The 27957-nt window shown below is 45.8% G+C and overlaps 2 protein-coding genes across 2 annotated transcripts in view; both read left to right on the top strand.

Annotated features, from left to right (window-relative positions):
* Positions 1-27957, top strand: part of RDH13 (retinol dehydrogenase 13) — a 280844-nt gene that overhangs the window by 97669 nt on the left and 155218 nt on the right. The window lies entirely within an intron of this gene.
* Positions 21-27506, top strand: LOC128313182 (NACHT, LRR and PYD domains-containing protein 7-like). The gene is made up of 4 exons (XM_053210112.1): positions 21-70; positions 20285-21877; positions 24043-24213; positions 26537-27506. Exons 1-4 carry the CDS (start codon positions 21-23, stop codon positions 26742-26744), a joined length of 2022 nt encoding a protein of 673 aa, XP_053066087.1. The 3' UTR covers positions 26745-27506.

Genomic DNA, 27957 nt, shown 5'->3' with positions numbered 1-27957 from the left:
TTTGGAGGCAGAGGACAGAGATGGAGCTCAGCTCCAAACACAGCAAGGACAAGTGGGTGGATCCAAGGAGGTGGGGGTCGGTGGATGGACAGTCACCGAGAGGAAACATCAAGGCTACGGGCATTCTTGTTAGATCCATTCACCAAGATTCCTGCTGAGGGAAGACCAGGGTGAGCAGATGTCACCTGGTTGAGGAGGAATTTGATCAGATAGCAAGGGTGGGGGAATTTTTGCTAAGCTGACCCCGCAGGATTCTGGCTCAAGTTGGACTAAGTGGACCAAGGAGAGAGCCCAAGGACAAGGTCCAATGGAAAAGAGCACCTAGGATGCTGACTCCAGTTCAGTCAAGAAGACCATCTTTGTCAGTGCCTGGCTTAGGATTCTGAATTCATCCTGAGGGTGGAGGGGTCAGGTCACACGTTGGTAGTCCCTGCAAGGTGGCTGGCACTGCAATCTGCCCTTTAGACTTAGCTCATTTAATCCTTATGATATCACCAAGTGTTATATTCTCGCTATTTCAGATATTGATACTGAGGCACGAGAGAGGTAAGATAGACCATTCAAGGTCACAGGACCACATGGACTCTGAACTAGATATTATAAATAGCTCTGAAGCCCAGGTGTCAATCACCCGGATGGGACGGTTGTTTGACTTGGGTGTAGTTGTGGAGAACTGAATTACATCTTTTGAGAGAAATCAGTGGTTTCTGGGCAATAAGGGAGGGAAATGAAGAGAAAATGAGGACCCAACAAACACCCAGGATAGGGGCACCCATCTAAACAGGGTTCCTTCCACTTCCAGCTGCTTGGATTTCCACATTCCCTTCCCAGTGAGGAAGGGGCTGGGTCTAGGGTTAGGGTCAAGAACAGCCCCTCCACTGTGTTCCTGAGGTGCACGCCCACTCTACCTGCTTCTTAATTTGTCACCAACTCCATTCATAAAACCACGTTTCGGCCAAGGGTGGTCATGGGACATTGCTGGCCCACGAAGTTAGCTTAAGCATTTTTGGTTGGGCTTCTGAGAATGTTATTTTTGTCTTGATATAAAGGTGGCAGAAACAACTGAGTATCCTTTGACCTTTGTCCCCCGGCCCTGCCAAGCATGTGGAGAAGGTACATGTGGTCAGGAAGCCGCAGTCGACCTGAAAGAGGGAAGCTGGGCCCTCTAGGAGTTAGCCTGTGGCAGCTGTATTTGCTCCAGACTGTGGTGTGAGGGATAAGGTCATCTGAAGCATCCCCAAACCGCAAAGCCAGGAGACTCGTCCCAGCTTCCACATGCACCAAACCTGCTCCAACACACACCTAGTAGTTCTGTTCGTATTGGGTTTCAAACAAATCCTGTTGACCAACGTTTTTTTTTCCCTCATGTCAGCATGCATGTATATATTTCATTTTTCTTAAGGTAAAATTAATGTCACATAAAATTAACCGTGAACCGTTTTCAGGGAACAGTTCAGTGGCATTTGATATATTCAAGTGTGCAACCACCACCTCGGATTAGTTCCGGGCATCTTCACCTCCCTAAAGGAAACCCCACTCCCCAAACACCCCTCCCTGCAGCCCTCTGGTGACCACCAGTCTGCTCCCTGTCCCCAAGGATTTGCCTGTTTGGAAGATTCCCACAAATAGCTACGCATTGTGTACAAAAACTCACTCAGAACAGACCAAAGACCTAAATGGAAGGGAAAAGCTACATAACATTTTAAGGTATTTATGAGTGCCTAAAGTTTTATGCCAACTTAAGAAAAAGGACATTTTTTTCTAGTGTTTCTTCTCATATTAACAGGCAGCTGTGATCCTGCCTCTGCATCTATCTTCCTCCCTCTGAAGGCAGAGAGCCACTGCTCACTCAAGATCCTCAACACCTTGATTCCCTCCCCCCTCCTCCCACCTTAGTTTGTAGAGTCCTTCTTGGCCCTACGATCTCCTCAAATTTGACTTCAGGTTATATTTACCAGCAGATTTCATGTGTCTTTTTTTTGTTTTTTTTTTTAAAGAGATGGTGGCAATGTGCCCCACCAAAGTGCCATTTACATGCTAGTCAGGTCAGGTGTTCAACATATAATGTAGTCCCTTTGAAAGAGTTGGACGGGGTCATTGTGTAAAATGATCCTTTAAAACGTGGAGAATGGAAATTTACAGAGGTTGAGTGATGGCCAGTTCTCACCCAGCTGTGAAGTGTTGAAACCAATATCCTACTCAAAGCAGTCTTATCCCAGAACCTGTGATCTCAATTCCTCTGCTAGTTGATTCAAGTAGATGCCACTCCAAAGTTGCCAGTGATTACACAGAAAAAATGAGGACCAGGCAGAAGAATAAAGTCAACTGGTTAAATTCAGAAGAAAGTATTCTCTTAAGCCAACAGATAGATTAAGCAAAATGTGCCAACACCTGATGGGTTTTCAAGGCTGGTGACTATTATACAATACTCACTGTATAATTACAGTGGAAAAGAGAAAAGTTAAACTTGCGATGTTGTTTCAAATTACAGCAGAAAAGAGAATCTTATATGGAAATAGGATATATATACCTAAACACTCAGTTGGTTGCATTTACATTGCAACGCAATGGGGGATTCCTGTTGAGCCTCTTGAACTCTCAGTCCCTAATTAGCATGCATTTTATTTGTAGGAGGACCTATTTAATAGAAAAATGATTCAGTGACATTTCGGGGACTTGTCAGAAAGGGACCAAAAAAAAAAAAATCCTTCGCGTTTAGCAGACAAGGTCTTAAGAAAATCAATTTCAGGAGAATAGTAAGATAAGCATCTAGAGTGTAATGAATAAAAACATGCATGATATTCTCGGGGATATGGCTGTAGAATGCTACTTGTAGAAACTCAACCCAGGAGAGAGAAACTTTTGCACAAAGAGGAGTTTCACTTGAAATCTCAATAACCCTTCAGAGGGGTGCCATCCAAACATTCAAAGAAAGGGAGGAGGAATTTTTATTGTAGAGATGTAACAGTGGAATAAAGTAAGGAGGCAGGGGTGTTACTCACCTTTCCAACACCAGGAACTCCTCTCCCACGGTGAGTGCTGCGGGTACAGAAGGCCTCCTATTAAAAGAGTTTCTCCTTCTGCCCTGAGCTCTGTGATTGGACCTTGGGACCCAATCCCGTTGCAGAGAACTTGCTGCATCCACCCCAGTTACTGAGAGGTGGCCATTTCCTCAGGGTGAGTGTCAGTGTCATTTTCTCCTAGACCAGAGTTCCTCGATCTCAACCGCATGCATAACCCACCTCCCTGGGCATCATTTCAAAGTATCAAGTTCCCAGAGATTCTGATTTATGAATCGGATCGGGGCTGCCCAAACTTCGGGCTTCTTGAAAGATCCCCAGATGATTGTAATTGCAGCCAATCTTGAGAAGATCTGCTTAGAGCCTTCAGCTGTGAATGGCCGCCCCTTTCTGTCACACCAGGTATTTTAAAACCTACCCACATTTCATGTTAAATACAAGTGGCACGTTAAATACAAGAGGTACATCAATAGCCAAGTTCATCAGTTTTACACTGACAATGTTAATTTTTGTAGATATGTAATTATTTCAAAATTTTGGAGTTTCAAAGTTTTTGTTTTCGAACAAATGTGTATCTACATCTCACTTTCTCATCTATCTGCTCAAGCCTGAAGAGTCTCCAGACCAATATATGATATACTAAATAGAATACATTAAAATATTTTAATACAATAAATAATATAATACACATGCAACATAAGCCATGTGTATAATTTTAAATTTTCTAATAGACACATTAAAAAAGGAAAAAGAACCGGGGCACCTGGGCGGCTCAGTCAGTTAAGCGTCCGACTTCACCTCAGGTCATGATCTCAACGTTTGTGGGTTCGAGCCCCACATTAGGCTTTGTGTTGACAACTCAGAGCCTGGAGCCTGCTTCGATTCTGTTTCCATCTCTCTCTGCCCCTTGCCTGCTCACATTCTGTCTCTCTCTCCCTCTCTTAAATATAAGTAAAACATTAAAAAAGCTTTTTTAAATAAAACAAGGAAAAAGAATGAGGTGAAATTAATTTTTACAATATTTACAATATTAATTTTCCAATATATCCAAAATATTATTTCAACATGTAGTCAATGTAATTGGCTACTGGGATACAATAATTGGGATATTTTACATTCCACATTTTGTTCTAAGGCTCTGAAATCTGGTCTGCACTTCACACTCGTAGCACATTTCAGTTTAGATCACGTACATTTCTGGTGTTCAATAGCCACAAGTGGCTAGTGACCATCATATGGGTTAGGTCTAGACCCAAGGACAGGAAAGTGACCTCTGGTTTTAAAAAGGAGGAGGGTCAAGGGATAAAAAGGGTTGGTCTTCCAGCATTTGGTTACTTCTCTGAGCCTCTTGATATACATCTATCAAGAGTCCTTTAGTAACAGGAGGTAAGCCATGAACCTTCAGATATAAGAATCAACCCAAGAGCTGCCTTCCAGGTCACAGTACACAGAGGGCCATTCATCCCTTTGAACCCTTCTAGACTGCAAAGTCAGTTGAGTTACCTAACGTCTGTGTCTCAGTTTCCTTATTTGTAAGATGGTGATAACAATAGCACCTGCCTCATAGGACAAGAGTATTTTATTTATGTATTTATGTATTTATTTAAAGTTTATTTACTTACCTTTCAGGGGAGGAGCAGAGAGAAAGAGAGACAGAATCCCAAGCAGGCTCCATGCCATCAGCACAGAGCCTGATGCAGGGCTGGAACTCGTGAACTGTGAAATCATGACCTAAGCTGAGATCAAGAGTCAGACACTTAACCGACTGTACCACCCAGGTGCCCCTTTTATTATTTACTTTTGAGAGAGAGAGAGAGAGAGAGAGCATGAGCCATGAGATAGAGGGACAGAGGATCCGAAGAGGGCTCTGCATTGACAGCAGTGAGCCCATGTAGGGCTCGAACTCACGAACCGAACCATGAGATCATGACCTGAACCGAAGTCAGATGCTCAACCAACTGAGCCGCCCAGGCGCCCCAGGAGAAGAGTATTTTAAGTGAGTTAGTACTTGTAATGGATTTAAACAGTATGTAGAAGAAAGGCACGCACGTTCCTGTTTAAAGATAAACATTTCCCCACATTCCTCAGATGAGATGAGATGTTGGCAAACATCCCCCTGACAGAAAACACAAGGGGGTAAATTTATTTTGCTTCACTCCTGTAGACTTCATTTGTACCCTGACCCTTCTCTCCCAGTCACCAAGATAGAGTAGGATGGGAAGAACCACAGACACGTGCCTACATCCCAGAGACCCCCTGGCCTCAGCAGTGCTGCTCTTATGAGGAACAGACTTCTCTGGCAAGTGACACAGACCCCAAGGAAGTTTGAGTGACCCCACTCCCAACAGGGAGAAAATACAATCCATATCCTCTTTCTCTTCCCCCATTGGTGGAAAGGAGACTTGCAGAATTGCCTGACATCACAAAGACGTTAATCATCTGAACTTCAAACTACACTCAGTCTAATCTGATTCCTATTTCCTATTCCCAAATCCCATATCAACATTTAAATATTTCTATATATTTCTATGCAATTCAAGGGGTAAGAAAATCACAAGATAAAGAACAAGAAATAAATAATTTCTAGGCAAAGCCCTGCTTTGAGATACCATGAACTCATGGCCCTTGCTTCTTAATTCTGCATTCCCTTCTTCATATACAAAGATATATATACAAAGATACAAAGGGGGAGCAATGAGTTCCTGAAGAGCTACAATCATGAGGTACGTAAATGGTCCCCAAAAGAACTTTCTAGACAGGCAGTAGCATAATCATTATTTCCCTTTCACACTCTGCTTCTGTCTCTTCCCAACACAATGTCAACACTGATCTATCCATGGGTGTTGATTTTGAACGTAAACAAGATACTTACATTAGGTTAAGTTACACCTTTGTTCTTGAGTGTTCTCGCTGACTGAACCTCCTTGACTAGCTAGGTCATCTTTTCTCCTAGACAAATATGTAGGGGTGATTTAAAATCTTCTCCATGAGGTGCCTGGGTGGCTCAGTTGGTTGAGCGTCCAACTTCAGCTCAGGTCATGATCTCACGACTCGTGGGTTCAAGCCCCATGTTGGGCTCTGTGCTGACAGCTCAGGGCCTAGAGCCTTCTCTGGATTCTGTGTCTCCCTCTCTCTCTGCCCCTCCTCCACTCATACTCTGTCTCTCTCTCTCTCAAAAGTGAATAAACATCAAAAAAATTTTTTTAATCTTCTATTATACCTCCATGATGCTATCTTTGCAAAAAACCTCAAATAATTTATAATCAACCTTTTAGGAGTTTTCATTTCATTCTAGACAGGTAGATTACACGAAGCAGGTCTGCATTTAGTCCTCACAAAAATGGTGGTAGCTTGGATTATTGCCCCCAGTTTTGTAGTCATCCATGTGATCATACAGTAGATCTAAGCCCTTTCCAGTTAGGATTCCATCAGAACATGAGGACTACCGAGAGAGATGTGGGACACAGGGCTTTATGGCAACAATTAGAACGTATGTAGTTGTGGTTGCAGATGCATCTGGTATCACTCTAATGCTACTGAAGGTCAGCCAGGATGGGTGCTGACAGGACAAGCTGCATGTGGAGTGTGGCAGATCATGAGCACACTGGAACCCTCAAGAAAATCAGTGTCAATCTGTCTATCACCACCTCCCACCTCAATGATATGCATGGTGCTCTTCACTATAGACCTTCAGTAGTGCTGGTGCAGGTGCCAGTGGGCGTGAAGGTGGGCTCACACCCATGGGTGAGCCAGCAGATCCCATAAAACATCTGTGAGCTGCACCATGACAGACACTGCACTTCCCACACTCACCACCTGAGGGTCACTTCCACCTTCTATGTCTTGTGTCAATTTCTGTTGTCATCCCTGACCCAGAACCACAGAGGGAAGAAAATTCAAGGAAATTTCATTCAGGCTTAGCTAAATTGACCTAGTGCAGAGCCACCAGTCTGCTTCCCATCACGTTGGTTTCCAAATGCACACCTTTTAACCGTACCTCCTTTCCAAACACGACGATGACAAAATCATGGCTTCACTTGACATGATGCTAATACTCTTCAGACAACTAGACATGTATGATCTCTTCTCAGGTGGAGGGTACAAAGGTCTTTTATCCACCCATTGATGTCGAATCCTTTCATAGCTGAATAATCTCTTACTTTGGTAACCTGTCAGGGTAAATCACTGAGATATGACATTAAATGCCTCATAAGCCTTGACTTCAGAGTCAACTGGAAATTTAGTCAAGTCTCTTTTTTAATGAAGAAGGGTAGTGGTCCAGGAGACAGAGACAAGGCAGGAGCAATGCAAAAGATACATGGAAGACATACACCCCTTCATGGTAATCTCCCACATCTCTGGTTTATTTATACTTACCAGCATCTAACACCAATTTCACATTCAGGCAAGTCCACTTTTGCATTCCTCCTGGGGTGTGGTGATGACTTTTTCCCCCATGGGAATGCAAAATGCTAGGTCGTCCTCCCCTAGCCTCCATCCCATGAAATCGACTGTTCTGGACATGAACAGATAAGCTGGCTTTGAACATGGAGTACCCATGCCCCTCGTGGCTGTAGGGTGCTGATGCTGGCACTGCCGTGGTGAGTGATTGCAGTGAAACAAGGCTCCTGTTGTGGATATCACAGCAGCGGAAGCTGGAACACACTGTGGTCTGTTGTAGAAACAGCATTAACCCCATATGACCTGGCCTGTGGCGGGATTTAGGGAATAAGGCTTGAGCCTCATTCATCAGCCCTATGAATCTGAAACATTGCACTGTTATTGAATACTTGTTTTAAATGAATCAACAGTGATAGATTCCATGACACAAACAAATGGAAAGATATTCCATGCTCATGGGTTGGAAGAATTATTATTAAAATGTCCATACTACTCAAAGCAGTCTACAGATTCAATGAAATCCCTATCAAAATACCAACAGCAGTTTTTATAGAACTAGGATAAATAATCCAAAAATTTGTATGGAATGACAAAAAACCCCAAATAGTCAAAGCAATCTTGAAAAAGAACAACAAAACTGGAGGTATCACAAAAACAGTATGGTATTCATACAGAAATAGGCACACAGATCATTGGAACAGGATAGAGAGCCCAGAGATAAACCCCTGCTTTCATGGTCAATTAATATATGACAGAGACAAGAATACCCAATAGGAAAAAGACAGTTTCTTAAACAAATGGCATTGGGAAAACTGGATAGCAACATGCAAATGAATGAAATTGGACCATTTTCTTACACCACACACAAAAATAAATTCAAAATAGATGAAAGACCTAAATGTGAGACCTGAAACCATAAAAATTCTAGAAGGGGCGCCTGGGTGGCTCAGTCGGTTGAGCGTCTTACTTCGGCTTAGGTCATGATCTCGCAGTCTGTGAGTTCGAGTCCCGCGTTGGGCTCTGTGCTGACAGCTTGGAGCCTGGAGCCTGCTTCAGATTCTGTGTCTCCCTCTCTCTGCCCCTCCCCCGCTCATGTGCGCACACGCTCTCTCTCTCTCTCTCTGTCAAAAATAAACATTAAAAAAAAAACTTCTAGAAGAAAACATAGGCAGTAATTTGTTTGACATTGGCTATAGCAACATCTTTCTAGATATGTCTCCAGAGGCAAGGGAAACAAAAACAAAATAAACTATTGGGACTTCATCAAGATAAAAAGCTTTCACACAGCAAAGAAAACAATCAATAAAACAAAAAGACAACCTACTGAATGGGAGAAGATATTTGCCAACAACGTATATGATTAGGGGTTAGTATCCAACATCTTTAAAGAACTTAGTATATTCAACACTCAAAAACAAATAATCCAGTAAAAAAAAATGGGCAGAAGACATGAACAGGCATTTTTCCAAAGAAGACATCCAGATGGTCGACAGACACATGAAATGATGCTCAACATCACTTATCATCAGGAAAATGCAAATCAAAAACACGATGAGATATCACCTCACATGTGTCATAATGGCTAAAATAAAAAACACAAGAAACAACAAATGTTGGTGAGAATGCAGAGGAAAAGGAACACTCATGCACTGTTGGTGGGAATGTAAACTGCTATAGCCACTCTGGAAAACAGTGTGATGATTCCACAAAAAATAAAAATACAATTACCATGTGATACAGTAATTTCACTGCTGGGTATTTGCCCAAAGAAAACAAAAACACTAATTCAAAGAGATGTACTGAACTCTATGTTTATTGCAGCATTATTTACAATAGGCAAATTATGGAAACAGTCCAAGTGTCCACTGATAGACAAATGGATAAAGAAGATGTGGTATATATGTCCAATGGAAAATTACGCAGTCACAAAAAAGAATGAGATCTTGTCATTTGCAACAACATGGATGAAGCTAGACAGCATTATGGTGAGTGAAATGAGTCAGTCAGAGAAAGACAAATACTGTATGATCTCACTTATATGTGGAATAAAAAAAAATGGGGGCACCTGGGTGGTGGCTCAGTCAGTTAAGCGTCCAATTTCAGTTCAGGTCATGATCTCATAGTTTGTGGGTTCGAACCCCACATCGGGCTCTGTGCTGACAGCTTGGAGCCTGGAGCCTGCTTTGGATTCTCTACCTCCCTCTCTGTCTCTCTCTGCCCCTCCCTTGCTCGTTCTTTCTCTCTCTCTCAGATATAAATAAACATTAAAAAAATGAATAACGAAAAAATAATTGAAAAAATAGATTCTTCAATACAGAGAACAATTTGGTGATTGCCGAGGGGAGGAGTGTAGTGGGATGTGTGAAATAGATAAAGGAGATTAAAAGCACACTTATCACGATGAGTACTAAGTAATGTATAGAATTGTTCAATAATTATATTGTACACCTGAAACTAATATAACACTGTAAATCAATTATACTTCAATAAACAAAAAAATAGTGATAGCTTTCGCTGATACCGCCTAAAAACCACAGATTAAAAAAATTTTTTTTAACGTTTATTTATTACTGAGAGACAGAGAGACACAGAACGTGAGCAGGGGAGGGGCAGAGAGAGAGGGAGACACAGAATCTGAAACGGGCTCCAGGCTCTGAGCTGTTGGCACAGAGCCCCACACGGGGCTCGAACTCACAAACTGCGAGATCATGACCTGAGCAGAAGTTGGTTGCTTAACCAACTGAGCCACCCAAGCACCCCCACAGATTTTTTTTTTTAAGGTTTAATGTATTTGTTTTGAGAGAAAGATTGCATGTGCTCACATGAGTTGGGGAGGGGCAGAGAGAGAGAGAGAGAGACAAAGAGGGAGAGGGAGTGAGGGAGAGGGAACCCCAAGCAGGCTCTTTGCTGTCAGTGCAGAGCCGGGTGCAGGACTCCATCTCATGAACCATGAGATCATGACCTGAGCTGAAATTAAGAGTCAGAGCTTAACCTCCTGAGCCACCCAGGCGCCCCTAAAAACAACACATTTAATGAATGGTTGGTTCTGGGGCTGATAAGAGAGGGAGATAAGGATAGATGTCTCCCAGATTTTACTTGAGTTACTGAGTGGAGGCTGGTGTCATAAGCAAGGAGAGGCTGAGCTTGTGTGGGTGCGTACATGCGTGCGTGTGTGCATGCGTGTTGTGTCAATGTGACTTTTCTATTCACTGTATTACCTCAAGGTTCTATGCCTTCAGAACAGAGGTGGGCCCTGGAGGGCTGGGGCTGCGATGCTTGATGTTATGGCACCAAACTCATGCTACCATTTATTTAGGGATCGCCTTTACCTATTTAAAATACCTCTGTGTTTATAATCAGCTGCATCATGCAGAGTCTCATATTCCCTTTGACCTTGGCCATCTCTTGCTAAAGTCCCTAGGACGGGTCCATATCCCCCGTGTCAACAGCTCTTCATTTATTTGCTTCTGTGGCCTTTGTAGACAGCGGTAGAATCATACACAGTTCTTCAATTTCAGAAACAGCTCTTACTTCCACTAGGATTTCCCTTTGGTTGTCATCTATCAGTAGCAGCATGAGGGCCTGGCCAATTAGGCCCAGACAATCAGACAATTTAAAAAAAAATGGTGCATACATTGTAATTTTTGAGATGCCTGTGGCTGAAGAGAAGGAGTTTCCCTAAGGACCGAGAAGATAATTGAATGTTCCAACCCAGAGGAGGAGGCAGACAGGTTTTGTTGGCAGTGTTTGTCTTTCTCTGCCTGACTTGCTTCACTTAGCATGAGACCCTCAAGGCCCACTCATGTTGTGGCAAGTGGCAGGGTTTGGAGAGCCTACTTGGAATCAGGTGACTTACATGGTGGGTTCTATTTCTCCTTCTGAGGATCACAGTCCTGCGTTGTCCAGGAGATTCATCTGCCTGCCAACTGGCAGGGACTTATGGACTGGCTTGGACAGGTTCTAATGGCACTGGGCATTCTGTTGAATTATGTTTTTATTGTGGCTTCTAATCAGTTCACCCACTGCTCTGGACACATTGTTCCTCTTTTATGTACTCAATCACCTTTTTAGTCTGTGTCTGCCCATCCCAAAACTCACTTATTCCAACAGAAGTCTGCTTAAATCTATCTTTCTCCCCTGTTGCCCATCGACTTGGGGATGTTACTTATCAGTTCTGTCTCACTGTCTTCATTTATAAGTGAGGATGTTAGAGCCCTAAGAATTATAGGGTGACTAAGTGAAAAAATGTAATGACCAATGCCTGGTACCTATGATTCCAGGAATAGATACATATGAGATTATTTGCCTTTCTAGTTGTTTTTCTGAACTCAAAGGTGTGTGTGTGTGCGTGTGTGTGTGTGTGAATAAACAACTGTACACATTTGGTTAGTTAGCTAGCCAGCTAGTGTTCTTAGTTTTATAGTTCAAGGCACTGACAGTCATTATACACTATCTTTTGATTTGAATCCTGGATCAGCCAGTTATAATCCTGTAAGTAACATCAGTCAAACTGAAATGTTAATTGTACCTCCGTCAAAATTAATACACCTGAGATTGAATACAAAATAAATCAAATGAATTCACATTGAAATGTCAACACAAATCAATACCATCAACCATAGAACAAATGAGCTTGACTGTTAGGATATATAAATTTTATTTAACATAGGCTATGGATGGATTTCAATATGCTAGGTATGATGGCAATGGGTGGCTAATTGCAGCTACATCAGTGATTCTCAACCAGGGGTGACTGCACCCCTTGGGGGACATCTGACAATGTTTGGAGACATTTCTGGTTGTCAAAATTGGAAGGCGCTATTGACATTGAGGGAGCGGAGGCCAAAACATCCTACAGCATACAGGACGGTTCCCTCGGTAAACAATTGTCCATCTCAAAGTGTTGACGGTGCGGAAGTCGAAAACCCCGATTCCAGATGGTCTAGAACACAGACTGTGCATTAGAATTTCCTGGGGGAGATTTTGAAGGCTCCTGATTGCCTGAAGCCTACCCCAGACCAATTCAATTAGGATCCCTGAAATAGGGCCCAGGTAATTTCGGTGTGAGTCTCATTTTAAAGGTTGAGAACCAGCCACTGGTAATCATAGTGGGAGTCATTCTACCCTGGGCAGGAAGACGTGCCCCCACCCAGGGTCCCGCCCGTCGGTCATGGAGCTGGAGTCAGCAGACTAATTCTTTTTGGAGATTTTGTTTGCAATGAATATCCACAGGCTGCAGGTAAGCCCTAGCCTGAGAAGTGAGCACCAGTTCCTTTGGTTTCGGTTTCTTCCCATTTACAGTATTGTGTTTCTTTTTCTGAGTGTAGTTGACCCACGATGTTGCACTGTTTTCAGGGGTATACCACGGTGACTCCACAAGTCCGTACACTGTGCTGTGTTCGCCACAGTGTCATTGATATATTCCAATTCTCGTGCCCATTTAAGTCAACAGCAGTGCTTGGTTGAGTCTCTACCACAGAACTGTGCAAGCTTAGATGGGCAGCCTGAGGCTTTTTGGAAGGGTTGTTGAGGTCCTCGAGCTGAAATCTCTGTTAAGTACGAGAAAACAGATTGGGAGGAGACAGCTGCCAGCGATTACATCCATAATGTTTTTCTTATGTTATTTTAAAGTGTTCTGCTGAGGTGAAAATTACCCTGTAAAACCCACCCATTTTAAGTGAGCAATGTTTGAGCAGACTTAGAGTTGTGCGACCATCCCCACAATCCATTGTCAGAGCATCTCCCTCACCCCCAAATGTGCCCTCGTGCCCACATGCGGTGCCCTTGTGTTGTGGCAGGGCACCCCTGCCTGTGAGCCTCCGTATTCCATCTGTAATATGGGATGGTATCCTTGATCCCCAAAGATGGGTGTGGTGTCAGTCATGTAGACGGAAGGAGAGTCGTGTGCTCATGGAATTTACGGGTTTGTAATCCACGCCCCCCCCCCCAATACTTGTAATGACAGAGCATCAAGGAAAGGGCTACTGCTAATTATATGGGCTGCATCTAACTATTCTGTAGTTCTAGGCTGCAGGCTCCGGCTTGCTTGCTTGCCAAGGGAACCTTGCTTTTTACTTTGCAAGGACAGAGCCCCTCAGGCTATTCAGGCTCAGCTCCAAGTTTATCAATGCCTGGTCTTCCTCAGAAGTCATTGACCCCTGTTTAAAACAAATGCTTGCACTCCAGGCTGAGGATCCCTACCTGGAGACCTCTGGGATTCGGTTCCACCACCAACCCTCTTGCTGTCCTTCTTCTAAGGCTGCCTCTCTCCGTCTGTGCACATACCCTTTCCTTCTGGGTGGAGGCAACCATTGTCCACAGTGGCAACACCAGAAAGAAAGACGTAACCAAGGGTGCGTCTGCTGCCCTGATGAGAGGGCATCAGACCCAGGAAAGGAGCCTCAGTGTTTCTGGCATCGCAGGGCTCCACGCAAAGCTGGAGTGTATCAATGGGAACTGGAATTAAATGACCCACTATCCACCGTTAGTTGAGCAGGGGCAGTGTGGGAAGCAGAAGTCTTATGATACTCCCCAGTCATGGGGTTCTTAAATGTGCATGTCTTAAATGTTCTTACGCATTCGTATGAAACCAGGAATTCCTCTCTTGCCTCCTTCTCTGACTTTGTCGCGGTTTGCATCCACTCTGTCCCTCGAGATGTTATGCACCATCGCCTGGGTGGTCCCTGGAGCTAACCTCGTCTGTGCACCATTCAGGCTTGGGTGTTCACCTTGCTTTCCACACGGCTCTGGTACAGTTTTGCTGTCCTGAGCTACCTTGTCTAGTGAGTGAGTAGTTCTCGGTGCTAACTGAAGAGCTAGCTGGTGGTCTTTCAGCTACGCGAGAGCTACGCTATTGATCTGTAAGCGGCACTCTGGATAGAACTGGATGCTGACTTCCTGCCTGTTTCATACTGTTTTTCTGTGTGTTTGGTCTTTAGGTACAAATCTTTTCCTCCCAACGCACTGTCTACATCTAAAATTCCATCGGACTTCATCTTCCCTCACGTTGGTATGCTTGTCAAGGAACCTCACCCCGCCCTTCACCTTGTGGGCACTTAGAGCTGGAACCGAGGGTCCCATTCTCCCACTTGGGTCCCTATAAATACCCATACACATCCCCATGTCCTCTACACCTGTGTCTCTTGGGTCTGGCTTCTAATGTCCTAACCTCGCTACCTCCCTGAGGTGGCTTCCTTCAGATCTTAGCTGAAAAACGTAACCGATACAGTGTGTTCTCCTTTCCTGACTATGACCCAGTGACCCCCTTCTAAGACTTTTCCCGCAAAACCAAACACCTCCTGATGATGGGAGCAACACCTCACTGGGTGATGGATGAAAGTGTTGAATCACTAGAGTGTATACCTGAAACTAATATTACATTGTATGTTAGCTGGAATGTATTTTTTAAAAATTTAAACTCAAGTTAGTTAACATAGAGTATAGTCTTGGCTTCAGGAGTAGAGCCCAGTGATTGGTCTCTCACATAGGACACCCAGTGCGCATCCCCAGAAGCGCTCTCCTTAACGCCCATCACCCATTTAACTGGAATTTAAATAAAAACTTAACAACCCTCCCCAACCCCAAAGGCATGATAATCAAAGACAGCATTGAAAACAAGACCATAAAGATAAAATCATCTGTGACCTTGACATTCAAGCACAGTTGTTGGGGGCTTCTTTCTGACTTGGCATTTTAGTCTGAATATTTTTATATTAAATATTTCATACCAATCATAAGCCCTTATAAGCCTTTGTGTTTTGGGACACAAAACACAATTTAGATTTGCCTAATCTAACTTACGATTGGATGTGTTCTACCCTTTCTCCATGTACTTACTAAATGGCTCATCCCTAGTGTTGCCCATTTAATGCCTGAGGGTGTAGAGATGATTTGCTTTTATTAAGTGGTTCAGGCAGTGTATCAGTGACTGAGAACACCAGTTCTTGAGTTAAACTCCTTCTCATGATGATCTGGGTTTCACCTTCAGCAGGTGTGTTCTTGTGGACCTTGATCTGACTTCCCTTGGCTGGTGGTCCTGAAACTAGCATTTATCATAATCACCTGGACGCCCTTAAACTAGATTCCTGGGCCCATCTCCAGACTTCCTGATGGGTAGGTCTGGGATAGGGCCTCAGAATCTGCATTTTCCATAAGTTCCCAGACAATGCTGCTGGTCTGAGCACCACACTTGGGACACCACTGCCCTATGCCTCAGCTGCACCATAAAAAGCACAGATAATAGAATTTACCTGATCAGATTGTTGCAAGGCTTAAATGTGATTTAAAAACGTTTATTTATTTTTGAGAGAGAGAGAGAGAGAGAGGGAGGAGAGGGAGTGAGGGAGAGAGAGGAGAGAGAGAGAAAGAGAAAGAGAGAGAGAGAAAGAGAGAGAGAAAGAGAGAGAGCGAGAAAGAGAGAGAGAGAAAGATAGAAAGAGAGAGAAAGAGAGAGGGAGAGGGAGAGAGAGAGAGAGAGAGAGAGAGAGAATCCCAAGTAGACTGTTGTCCAGGTGGAGCCCAATGCAGGGCTTGAACTCATAAACTGTGAGATCTTGACCTTGAGCTAAAATCAAGAGTTGGATGCTTAACTGATTGAGCCACACAGGCACTCTTAAATGTGATTTTTTAAATAGTCCCTAACAGATAGAAATACTAAGATGTTAATTATCATAATAACTCCTTCAAAAGACAGGGATCATAGAAACACGTAAAGGAAATTATCCAGATACAGGGATTGCATTTATAGCGTGAACATTTAATGCAGTCCTAGTTTTCCCTTTGTTTCATTCTGTCACTTCTAAGGCAAAAAGCTATGCTAACTTCCTCTTATTTTTTTTTTCTTGAGAGAGAGAGAGAAAGAAAGGGAGAGAGCGAGCAAGAGAGAGAGAGAGAGAAAGAGAAAGGGAGAGAGGGAGCTCCAGCAGGGAAGAGGGGTGGGTGGAGGGAGAGAGAGAATCCCAAGCATGACGCAGGGCTTGAACTGACAACCATGAGAGGGTGACCTGAGCTGAAATCAAGTCAGATGCATAACAGACTGAGCTGCCCAGGTGCCCCTAACTTCCTCTTAATCTTTAAAAACGTGTTTACATGTGTGTGTGTATGTACATAGAAGTTTCTAGCTGTTTATACAAATCAACGCTAACCATCATAATTAATATGAATAATCCACTTAGTTGTCACACACCCAAGCGACCACTCACCAGATGGCTCTTCGGACAAGTTTTTTTTTTTTTTTTTTTTTCAATTTAACCCTGACATGGGGCTTGAACTCAGGAACTGTGAGGTCATGACCCGAGCTGAAGTCGGATGCTCAACCGACTGAGCCCCCTAGGTGCCCTCCCCTTGTTTAATGTTTATTTATTTTTGAGAGAGCTCGAGAGCTCGAGAACGAGCAGGGGAGGGGCAGAGAGCGAGGGAGACACAGATCCTGAAGCAGGCTCCAGGTTCTGAGCCGCTTGAACTCACGGAGTGCGAGATCATGACCTGAGCCAAAGTCAGACGCTTAACCGCTTAACGACTGAGCCACCCAGGCCGCCGCCGCCCCCGCTCCCCTTAATTTTAACCATTCTGATGGGGGCGGGGTCGATCGCTATCATTAGGGTCTTCGTTTGCATTTCCCTTAGGTCTATTGAGGTTGAATGCCTTTCAATGTGCTTATTGGCCATTCTCTTCTTTGAGGTGCCTTTTCCCGTCTTCGGCTTTCTTTCCACCAAGTGTTACCTTGTTTTAGTACATGCTTGCTGGAATTCCTTGCATGCCTTAACATTCCTTCTGAAAATAGGGATCTCAAAATATCCGTACTTTGAGTGCATATGCTCTCAGCTCGTAGCTTGCAGCTGCCCTTTTGCCTTCTGTGCCTTTTGTCTTCCTTTCTTTGGAGGAACCTAAGGTCCCGATTCAAAATCAAATTCAGGTAATCGGTTTTTACCTTTATGGCTGGTACGTTATCTTGATTACTGCCAAGCAGTGGAGATAGTTGTGTTTCTTGTTTGTTTTTGTGTGTGTTTTGTGTTCTTGTTTTTTTTGTGTGTGTGTGGTGACAGATAAATTTTTTAAAAAAAATTTTAAGTTTATTTTTCCCTTCATTTACATTATTTTTATTTATTTATGTATTTATTTAGTTTTTAATTTACATCCAAGTTAGTTAGCAGATAGTGCTCTACTGATTTTAGGAGTAGATTCCAGTGATTCATCCCCTATGTATAACACCCAGTGCTCATCCCAACAAGTGTCCTCCCTTATGCCCTTTACCCATTTAGCCCATCCCCTCCACCCTCAACCACTCCAGCAACCCTGTTTTCCGTATTTAAGAATCTTTTATGTTTTGTCTCCCTTCTTGTTATCATTTTTGTTTCCCTTAAGTTCATCTGTTTTGTATCTTAAATTCCTCATATGAGTGAAGTCATATGATATTTGTCTTTCTCTGACTGGCTAATTTCACTTAGCATAATACACTCTAGTTCCATCCACGTAGTTGCAAATGGCAAGATTTCATTCTTTTTGATTGCCAAGTAATACTCTGTTGTATATATATACCACATCTTCTTTATCCATTCATCCATTGATGGACATTTGGGCTCTTTCCATACTTTGGCTATTGTTGATAGTGCTGCCATAAACATTGGGGTGCAGGTGTCCCTTCGAAACAGCACACCTGTATCCCTTGGATAAATGCCTAGTAGTGCAATTGCTGGGTCGTAGAGTAGTTCTATTTTTAATTTTTTGAGGAACCTCCATACTGTTTTCCAGAGTGGCTGCACCCGTTTGCATTCCCTCCAGCAGCGCAAAAGAGATCCTCTTTCTCTGCATCCTCGCCAACATCTGTTGCTGCCTGAGTTGTTAATGTTAGCCATTCTGACAGGTGTGAGGTGGGATCTCATTGTGGTTTTGATTTGTATTTCCCTGATGATGATGTCGAGCATTTTTTCATGTCTGTTAGCCATCTGGATGTCTTTTTTTTTTAATATGAAATTTATTGTCAAATTGGTTTCCATACAACACCTAGTGCTCATCCCAACAGGTTATCTCCTCAATGCCCATCACCCACTTTCGCCTCCTTCCCACCTCTCCATTAACCCTCAGTTTATTTTCAGATTTTAAGAGTCTCTTATGGTTTGCCTCCCTCCCTCTCTTCCCCTCCCCCTTCCTCTCCCCCATGGTCTTCTGTTAAGTTTCTCAGGATCCACATAAGAGTGAAAACATATGGTATCTGTCTTTCTCTGTATGACTTACTTCACTTAGCATTATATCCTCCAGTTCCATCCATGTTGTTGCAAATGGCAAGATTTCATTCTTTCTCACTGCCAAGTAGTATTCCATTGTATATATAAACCAAAACTCTTTATCCATTCATCAGTTGATGGACATTTAGGCTCTTTCCATAATTTGGCTACAGTTGAAAGTGCTGCTATAAACACTGGGGTACAAGTGCCCCTATGCATCAGCACTCTATATATCCTCGGGTAAATTCCTAGCAGTGCTATTTCTGGATCATAGGGTAGATGTATTTTCAATTTTTTGAGGAACCTCCACACTGTTCTCCAGAGCAGCTGCACCAGTTTGCATTCCCACCAGCAGTGCAAGAGGGTTCCCGTTTCTCCACATCCTCTCCAGCATCTATAGTCTCCTGATTTGTTCATTTTAGCCACTTTGACCGGCATGAGGTGATACCTCAGTGTGGTTTTGATTTGTGTTTCCCTGATGAGGAGTGACGTTGAGCATCTTTTCATGTGCCTGTTGGCCATCCGGATGTCTTCTTTGGAAAAGTGTCTATTCGTGTCTTTTGCCCATTTCTTCACTGGATTATTTGTTTTTTGGGTGTTGAGTTTGAGAAGTTCTCTACAGATTTTGGATACTAACCCTTGATCTGAGATGTCATTTGCAAATATCTTCTCCCCAGTGGGGACAGTTTTTATTTTTCTTCTTATGAGTTTTATGGACTTGCTGCTCAAAAATTGAGATTATAATTGATCTCAAATTAGTTGTGTGCTGTGATGTAGGGATCCGAGTTTACTTTTTATGTGGCTATCTAATTGATGCAGCACCATTTATGGAAGACTGGTTTGTCCCTACTGCTTTGCACTGGAAGACGTTGACCTTGTGAGTCACCAGTGAGCTCGTGGTTCTGTCTCCTGGGTCCTTTGTTTACCTTCTACCAGTTTCCTATCATCTGCTCTAGTTGGTAGTAAGTCTTTGCCAGGGTCAGCACAAGGGTGAATCAAGTGAATGACACCTTAAATTGGGCCCTGGGATGGGGCACTTGGGTGGCCCAGTTGGTTAAGCGTCTGACTTCAGCTCAGCTCAGGTCATGATCTCACGGTTCATGGGTTCAAGCCCCATGTCGGGCTTTGTGCTGACAGCTCAGAGCGTGGAGCCTGCTTCAGATTCTGTGTCTCCCTCTCTCTCTGCCTCTCCCCTGCTCATGCTCTGTCTCTCTCTCTCAAAAATAAACAAAAACATTTAAAAAATTCTTCTAGGGGCACCGAAGTGGCTCAGGTAAGCATTCGACTTCCACTCAGGTCACGATCTCACGGTTCATGTGTTTGAGCCCCACATCAGGTCTGTGCTGACAGCTCCGAGCCTGGAGACTGCTTCCGATTCTGTGTCTCCCTTGCTCTCTGCCCCTTTCCTGCTCACTTGTGTGCACTCTCTCTCTCAAAAGTAAATAAACATTCAAAAAAAAAAAAAAACCATAAAAAAAGGGATGGGGGGGACTGGCAGGTTACAGGAGCCAGAGGGTCAATACTGTCTGGTAGCCCAAGGTAACGCGCCTATTCTTGATAGTCCTCATTTCTGGTCCTTTACAAAGTGTGTTTTCAAGTTGAGTTGAATCCCTGGCACCCCAACGTTGTCTCCTCGCATAGCCTTACGGGTGCAGAGGAGCGAGACAGGAACGCGATGGAGAAATCCTCCACCCAGAAGGACACTCCTTGGCCAGGAGATGACGACGACGTTCACGACCATGTGGCCCAGAGAAGCCAAGGGTTCCTATCCCTCTTGAACGCCAGGACGTCCACAGAGCTAATGCCACAGACGGTGGTGCTGCACGGTGCCGCGGGCGTCGGGAAGACCACGCTGGCCAAGCAGTGCATGCTGGACTGGACGCAGGCCGGCCAGGCCCGCGCCCGCCCCGCCGCCCTCTACCTCAGCTGCAAGGCGCTCAGCCGCAGGGGGCCGTGCACCCTGGCGGAGCTGCTGGCCGACAGCGCCCCGGGCCCGCGCCGGGCCCTTCCGCGGCTGCTCGCGCGGGCGCGGACGCTCCTGCTGGTCGTCGACGCTTTCGAGGAGCTGCGCGTGCCCGCCGCGGCGCTGGCGCGCGACCTGGGCGGCGACTGGGGCGCGCGGCGGCCGGCGCCCGTGCTCCTGGGGGGCCTGCTCAAGAGGAAGCTGCTCCCCGCGGCCACGCTCCTGGTGACCACGCGGCCCGAGGCCCTGGGGGAGCTGCGGCTGGTGGTGGAGCAGCCGCTCCTGGTGGAGGTCGAGGGGCTCTCGGAGCCGGAGCGCAGGGCGTATCTGCGGCGACAGCTGGGAGGCGAGGCTCAGGCGCGGCGCGCTTGGCAGCTGATGAGAAGCAACGCGGCGCTGCTCCGCCTGGGCTCGGCGCCCGCCGTGTGCTGGATGCTGGGCGCCTGCCTGCGGCTGCCCGCGGACGAGGGCGACCACCCGGGCCGCACGTGCCGCACCGCCACGTCGCTGCTGCTGCGCTTCCTGTGCAGCCGGTTCGCGCCCGCGCCGGGCAGCTGCCCGCGCCCGCGCCCCCGGGCCCCGCTGCGCGCCCTGTGCCTCCTGGCGGCCGAGGGCGTGTGGGCGCAGACCTCGCTGTTTGAGCCCCGGGACCTGCGCAGACTGGGCGTGCGCGAGGCCGACCTGCGCCCCTTCGTGGACCGGAGCCTCCTGCAGGAGAGCGGCGAGTGCGCGGGCTGCTACCGCTTCCTGCACCTGAGCCTGCAGCACCTCCTGGCGGCCGCGCTCTACGTCCTGGGCGGCGGCGAGGGCGGCCCCGGCTGGGGCGCTCGCGGGGTGCGGAGGCTGCTCTCCAAGGAGGAAGGGCGCCGGAACCCCCACCTGGCCCACGTGGGGCGCTTCTTGTTCGGCCTCGCCAACGAAGACCGGGTCAGGGAGCTGGGGGCCGCCTTCGGCTGCCCGGTGTCCACGGAGCTCAAGCACGAGCTGCTGGCGTGCACCGTGAGGTCCCCCGAGAACGGCCCCTTCTCCTCGGTGACGGACACGAGGGAGACCTTGTGCCGTCTCTACGAATCGCAGGACGAACCGCTGGTGAAGGAAGCCGTGGCCCAGGTCACGGAAGTGTCCCTGCACTTGAAAGACCCCACGGACCTCGCGCACGCGTCCTTCTGCCTCAAGCATTGCGAACGGCTGCAGAAACTGCGTCTGCGGGTGGAAAAGGGCGTGTTCCTGGACGACGACACCGCGTCGGGGTCCGAGGCCCAGGCTGCCGGGTAAGGAGCCTCACGGTTCACTTTGTGAATTGCCCCCGCCCTCAGCCTCCCACCCTGCGGCACCCGGAACGGGGCCGACTTCCGCTCCGTGTGGCTGAGGGTCAGAACGGGCTTCTGGCCACAATTTCTCCTGCCAGCTTGCCACTCAAGGTGCAGGTCGTGATGTTCAGGTTAGGAATGGAACCTTAGTGTTAATGGGACCAGGTTCACGGTATCCCTAGACCATCTGGATATTTCACGTATTTTCCTTAACAATTGTTTTTAAAAATTTTTTTAATTAAAATTTTTAATGGTTATTTTTTGAGACCCTGAGAGACTGTGAGTGGGGAGGGGGGCAGAGAGAGAGACACACACACAATCCGAAGCAGGCTCCAGGCTCTGAGCTGCCAACGCAGAGCCCCACATGGGTCTCGAACCCAGGAACTGGGAGATCATGACCTGAGCCCAAGTCGGACGCTCACCCAACTGAGCCACCCAGGCGCCCCAACGATTCTCTTTTTCTCAAACTAGAGCCGCCGTACCATACATCACACCCTCAGGACTTCTGTCTGGAAGTTTGTACTTTTTGACCACTTTGACCCATTTTATCCACATCCTGCCTCTGGCAACCACCATTCTGTTCTATGAGTTCGTGTTTGTTTCTTTTAGGTTCCATGTATAAGTGAGACCATTCAGTATTTGTCTTTCTGCCTTCCCAGGCTTACTTCACTTAGCGTAATGCTCCCGAGATCCATCCATGTTGTCACAAATGGCAAAATTTCTTTTTTTTGTGTGTGTGGCTGCGTAATATTCTGTCGCGTACACACACATTTTCTTCATTCATCCATCAGTGGACACTTAGGTTGCTTCCCTATTTTGAGTATTGTAAATAATGGTGCCATGAACGTGGGAGGGCAGATATCTTTTCAAGATAGTGATTTCATTCTCTCCAGCAAAATAGCCAGAAATAAGATTCCTGGATCATAGTGTAGTTCTGTTTTTAAGGTTTGGAGGAACCTCCAGACATTTTCCATGGTGGCTGTGCCAATTTACGTTCCCACCAACAGGGCGAGAGGATTCCCTTTTCTCCATATCCTCGCTAACACTTTTTTTTTCTTGTCTTTTGAGTCCAGCCATTCTGACAGATGCGAGGTGCGTTTCCATGATGATGAGTGATGTTGAGCATCATTTCATGTGCCTGTTGGGCGTCTGAATGTCTTCTTTGGAAAAATGTCTTTTCAGATCCTCTACTCATTTTTTTTTAATAAATTTTTTTTAATGTTGTATTTATTTTTGAGATAGGGAGAGACAGAGCATGAACAGGGGAGGGTCAGAGAGGGAGACACAGAATCTGAAACAGGCTTCCGGGCTCTGAGCGGTCAGCACAGAGCCCGACGCGGGGCTCGAACTCACGGAGTGCGAGATCATGATCTGAGCCGAAGTCGGCCGCTTAACCGACTGAGCCACCCAGGCGCCCCTCCTCTACCCATTTTTAAGTCTTTTTTTTTTTTTTTTTTTTTTTTGACTTGTAGGTGTTCTTTACATGTTTTGGATATTAACCCCTTATCAGATGATATGATTTGCCAGTATTTCCTCCCATTCCATAGGCTGCCTTTTCATTTTGTCGGTGGTTTCCTTTGTGGTACAGCCTGCCAGTTCCTACTCTTTCCATAAATGCTTTTCTTTGTTTTTTCTTTTAAATATAATTTATTGTCAGATTGGCTTCCATACAACACCCAGTGCTCATTCCAACAGGTGCCTGCCTCAATGCCCATCACCCACTTTCCCCCCTCCCCCACTCCCATCAACCCTCAGTTTGTTCTCTGTATTTAAGTCTCTTATGGTTTGTCTCCCTCCCTCTCTGTTTGTAACTATTTTCCCCTTCCCTTCCCCCATGGTCTTACGTTTCTCAAGATCCACATGTGAGTGAAAACATACGCTATCTGTATTTTTCCGACTTATTTCACTTAGCATAATACCCTCCAGTTCCATCCACGTTGCTGCAAATGGCCGGATTTCATTCTTTCTCATTGCCAGGTAGTATTCCATTGTATATATAAACCACATCTTCTGTATCCATTTGTCGGTTGACGGACAACGTGGGCTCTTTCCATAATCTGGCTATTGTTGAAAGTGCTGCCATACGTGGTTTTCAACAGACACTCTTGTCCGTCCCTTCCTTCTAGGGCACAGTATGACCACCTCTCTCTCCAGCTCTGGGCGGATCTCTGCTTGGTGTTCAGTTCAAACAAGAGCCTGTGCTTCTTGGATGTGAGCCAAAGCTTCTTGAGTTCCTCCTCCGTGAGGATTCTTTGTGAGCGAATAACCCGTGTCACCTGTCATCTCCAGAAAGTGGTGTGAGTAGAAACTAATCCCCAGGCATTTTTAATGTGGCAGCAGTCTGGATGCCTGACCAGGCTCTGACTAACCGGGTGCCCAGAATACAACATATTCACATGGCTCCTAGTGAAAGAACTGTATGTTACCCGGAGTTATTTTCATGAAAGTTGGCCAAGTGTTTGGAGGTTTCCGTACATCTGCTATGGGCATAGTTGAAACTCTCCTATAGGAAATATAGGTACATGCATGTCAGAAGGAGACCCGGGTGGAAATTGGGGGAAACAGTTGTTTTTTTTTTTTAAATATGAAATTTATTGTCAAATTGGTTTCCATACAACACTCGGTGCTCATCCCAACAGGTGCCCTCCTCAATACCTGTCACCTCCCCTCCCCTCCCTCCCACCCCCCATCAACCCTCAGTTTGTTCTCAGTTTTTAAGAGTCTCTTACGGTTTGGCTCCCTCCCTCTTGGGAGAAACAGTTTTAAATAATGTGAATAAGGAAGCGTTGATAGGGCAATGGTGAATTTATAACTGGTATGTGGGATGGGATTGAGAAAGTCCAGGTAGTGAGGTAGGTTGGGGCACAAGTAAATCATGATGGGGCCGCCTGGGCAGGTGACTGTTAGGGTATCCTTTAAAACCAATACATGTGCAAGTGATAAACTTTAGAAGTTGTGTTCAAAATTACAGACCGCTACACTGCTGAAACTCCCTACCATCCCCTTCTCCAAACCAAGATGCCTTAGAAAGTTTACTTAAGCCACCCGAAATGTGCTATATACTTGGAAGGAATAGCTCTGGCAAACATCAGTTGACCGTACCTGCCGATGTCAGGAGATCGGTAGCTTGCTTTTCTCAGAATGCCACGGGACTTGTGTGTTCAAAGTGATCTGACATAGGTTGGTGCCTGGAAAGATGTTAGTTTCTTCTGTATGGCCTTGAAAGTTTACATGGGTCTGGTTTTATAAGGCTTTACATGAGAAAACAAGAATTAGATGGCACCCATAACCTGTTCCACTAAGAGTTTTGGACAATGTAAGCAGAGGTCCTGAACAGCCGGCATCCGCCTTACTCTGGCACTCGGTGCTGAAAATTTCATTTTGAGGCCTCTTTTGGATAGACTGATGGGAATGTTCGTTATCTAAACATGAAGGGTCATGCGTTATTAGACCAGTTGTGGGTTTAGGGAGTGTTTTACAACAGGGGGATGGAGTGCCAGGTTTGGAGGTACAAAAACGGGAGAGGAACCTCTAAAAATGTAAGTGTAAATGAAGATCTGCAATTACAGGGTAGAAGAGGCAGTCGTGGCGGGTGTTGAGTCCATGTCAAATTAGGATTCATTAATCATGCCTCAGAAAGGCCCTGAAAGAAAAATTTCCCCCAGTTATTTCCTGCTGCGCACACAGGATAACTTAGGAGCTAGATTTCATGATGTATAACACCGGGTTGATTAATTCTTACTCTGAAGAAGGTGGCATAGAGTCCAGATGCCAGAAACAAAAAATCTTATCATTTTTTTTTTAGTGCTGAATTGTTTCTTGAAGTCCACAGTTGGATTAGAGGAAATTCATGTTCTACTCCATTTAAGATTTCTTGTAATCCTATTTAACATTCCACAATCCATGATTTGGCTATTGTTGATAGCGCTGCTATAAACACGGGGGTGCAGGTGCCCCTTGGAATCAGCATGTTTGTATCCTTTGGGTAAGTACCTAATAGTTCAATTGCTGGGTCGTAGGGTGGTTCTATTTTTAACTTCTTGAGGAACCTCCATACTGTTCTCCAGAGTGGCTGCATCGGTTTGCATTCCCACCAGCAGTGCACGAGGGTTCCCCTTTCTCGGCATCCTTGCCAATGTCTGCCGTCTCCCGACTTGTTAACTTTAGCCGATGTGGCAAGCATCGGGTGACTCTTCATGGCCCATACCCTCAGGGAGTCTAGTTTGTTTTCTAACTCATAAACCATAACGTGCTGTAGCCTTAGTGGAAACAGCTTTGTGGAAATGGAAACGGCTACGGGAGTGGCAGTCAGAAATCCTTTATTCTGGCTAGGGAAGGTCAGTAGACATGGAGGGTGAGGGGAAGAAGGCTGTGAGCTGAAGGAGACACATGGCAGGACACAAAAACACAAGGAGAGCGCATTTCATCAGCATGAACTAAGACAACGGTGACTGACCCCTTCAGCCGTCCTTGCTTTTCTTCTTTCCAGCCATCACTCTATTGACTCGCTCTCCTCGTCCGCTTTCCTGACCATCTTCCCCCGTCCACCTTGACCCCGAGACTGCTCACCTCTCTGTGTCCACAGCACTCAAGACGGAACCCCTTTTTGTTTTTCCCTAGGATCAAAAAGGTCTCCCCTGCCGATGCTTATCGGAACTTGTGTCTAGCTGTCATTGGTAAGAAGACTCTGACCTACCTGGTCCTGGAAGGTGGTGGCCACAGTGACAAGCTGCTGCTGCTGTTGTGTGAGCCACTGAAACACTCCAGATGTAACCTGCAGTATCTGAGGTCGGTCTCCCGGTCCTTGCTTTTCTCAGCGGTCATCTGATGCCGTGCGCTAGCTACCCCGTGCCTCTGGGTGAACGGGAAAGGAGACAGACCTACTCGGATCGGATGCCACGTTAAACGGGGGACGTAGTCTCGGACAGAGGCAGAAACCCCATCCACATTCTTTTTTCTCCAGCTAGCTCGTCTTGTGCATTGAATAATGAGCCCCGAGGGCAAAGAAACACCCAGAACTCTACACTGTCCTCTGGCTCAGGGACACGGTATCTTAGACTCCAGGTTGCCTACATGGTAGGATTCAGAGCAACCATCAACCCTAACTGACCACTCAGCAATACCACAGAAGCATCAAGTATCCTGGCCGCTGGTATTTCACTGATTTGAGCAATTCCTCAGAGACCGCACCCCCCCCCCCCAACCATGAGCACTCTGATGATCATCACCCACCTAGGGAACCATTTTTCCTTCCTTTGGTTTAGTTGGGTGGCAGCCTGAGGTACAGGCTATCAGCACAGGTTTGTTTTGTTTTGTTTTGTTTTTGGATTTGAGCTCACTTCCAAATACCATTTTTTACCTCTAGGATTCTGAGCTGTTTCCTCATCCATAAAACTGAAGCAGGAATATGACCTGCTTTGCACAGGGGGCAGACACAAAGGGTAGCTCTTTCCATATGGATGATTTTTGATGTTGTTCCTCATTTAATTAGAAAAAAAATGTTACTCTAAAGTTTTGATAAGTGATGTTTCTAAGTGGGTACACTAAACCTCAGCAAATGTCTGAATCAGAATCTCCCAGTTAGGCTCACAGGATTTTTCAACGTTTATTTATTTTTGGGACAGAGAGAGACAGAGCATGAACGGGGGAGGGGCAGAGAGAGAGGGAGACACAGAATCGGAAACAGGCTCCAGGCTCTGAGCCATCAGCCCAGAGCCCGACGCGGGGCTCGAACTCACGGACCGAGAGATCGTGACCTGGCTGAAGTCAGACGCTTAACCGACTGCGCCACCCAGGCGCCCCTAGGCTCACAGGATTTGAGACCCTTCACATTCCACCCTGTCTGTATTCCAATGACTTAAGCAAATTTATAACCTCTTCATTATAGGCTAATCTCTGAGGCCAGAAAGGTACTAATTTTAAGAACTCCCTATGGGGCGCCTGGGTGGCTCAGTTGGTTAAGCGTCTGACCTTGGCTCAGGTCATGATCTTGCGGTTTGTGAGTTGGAGCCCTGCCTCGGGCCCTGTGCTGACAGCTTGGA

Source organism: Acinonyx jubatus, chromosome E2, assembly GCF_027475565.1.
Source record: "Acinonyx jubatus isolate Ajub_Pintada_27869175 chromosome E2, VMU_Ajub_asm_v1.0, whole genome shotgun sequence".
Classification (NCBI taxonomy): Eukaryota; Metazoa; Chordata; class Mammalia; order Carnivora; family Felidae; genus Acinonyx; species Acinonyx jubatus.
Note: the sequence above shows the minus strand (reverse complement) of the source record. Positions and strands in the feature narration are given on the sequence as shown.

Bases quoted from the DNA above. Each gene is read 5' to 3' on its own strand.
- LOC128313182 (XM_053210112.1), top strand. From the start codon at position 21: ATGGAGCTCAGCTCCAAACACAGCAAGGACAAGTGGGTGGATCCAAGG. The intron at 71-20,284 runs GTGGGGGTCGGT...CTCCTCGCATAG, and splicing joins AAGTGGGTGGATCCAAGGAG to CCTTACGGGTGCAGAGGAGC. The intron at 21,878-24,042 runs GTAAGGAGCCTC...CCTTCCTTCTAG, and splicing joins TCCGAGGCCCAGGCTGCCGG to GGCACAGTATGACCACCTCT.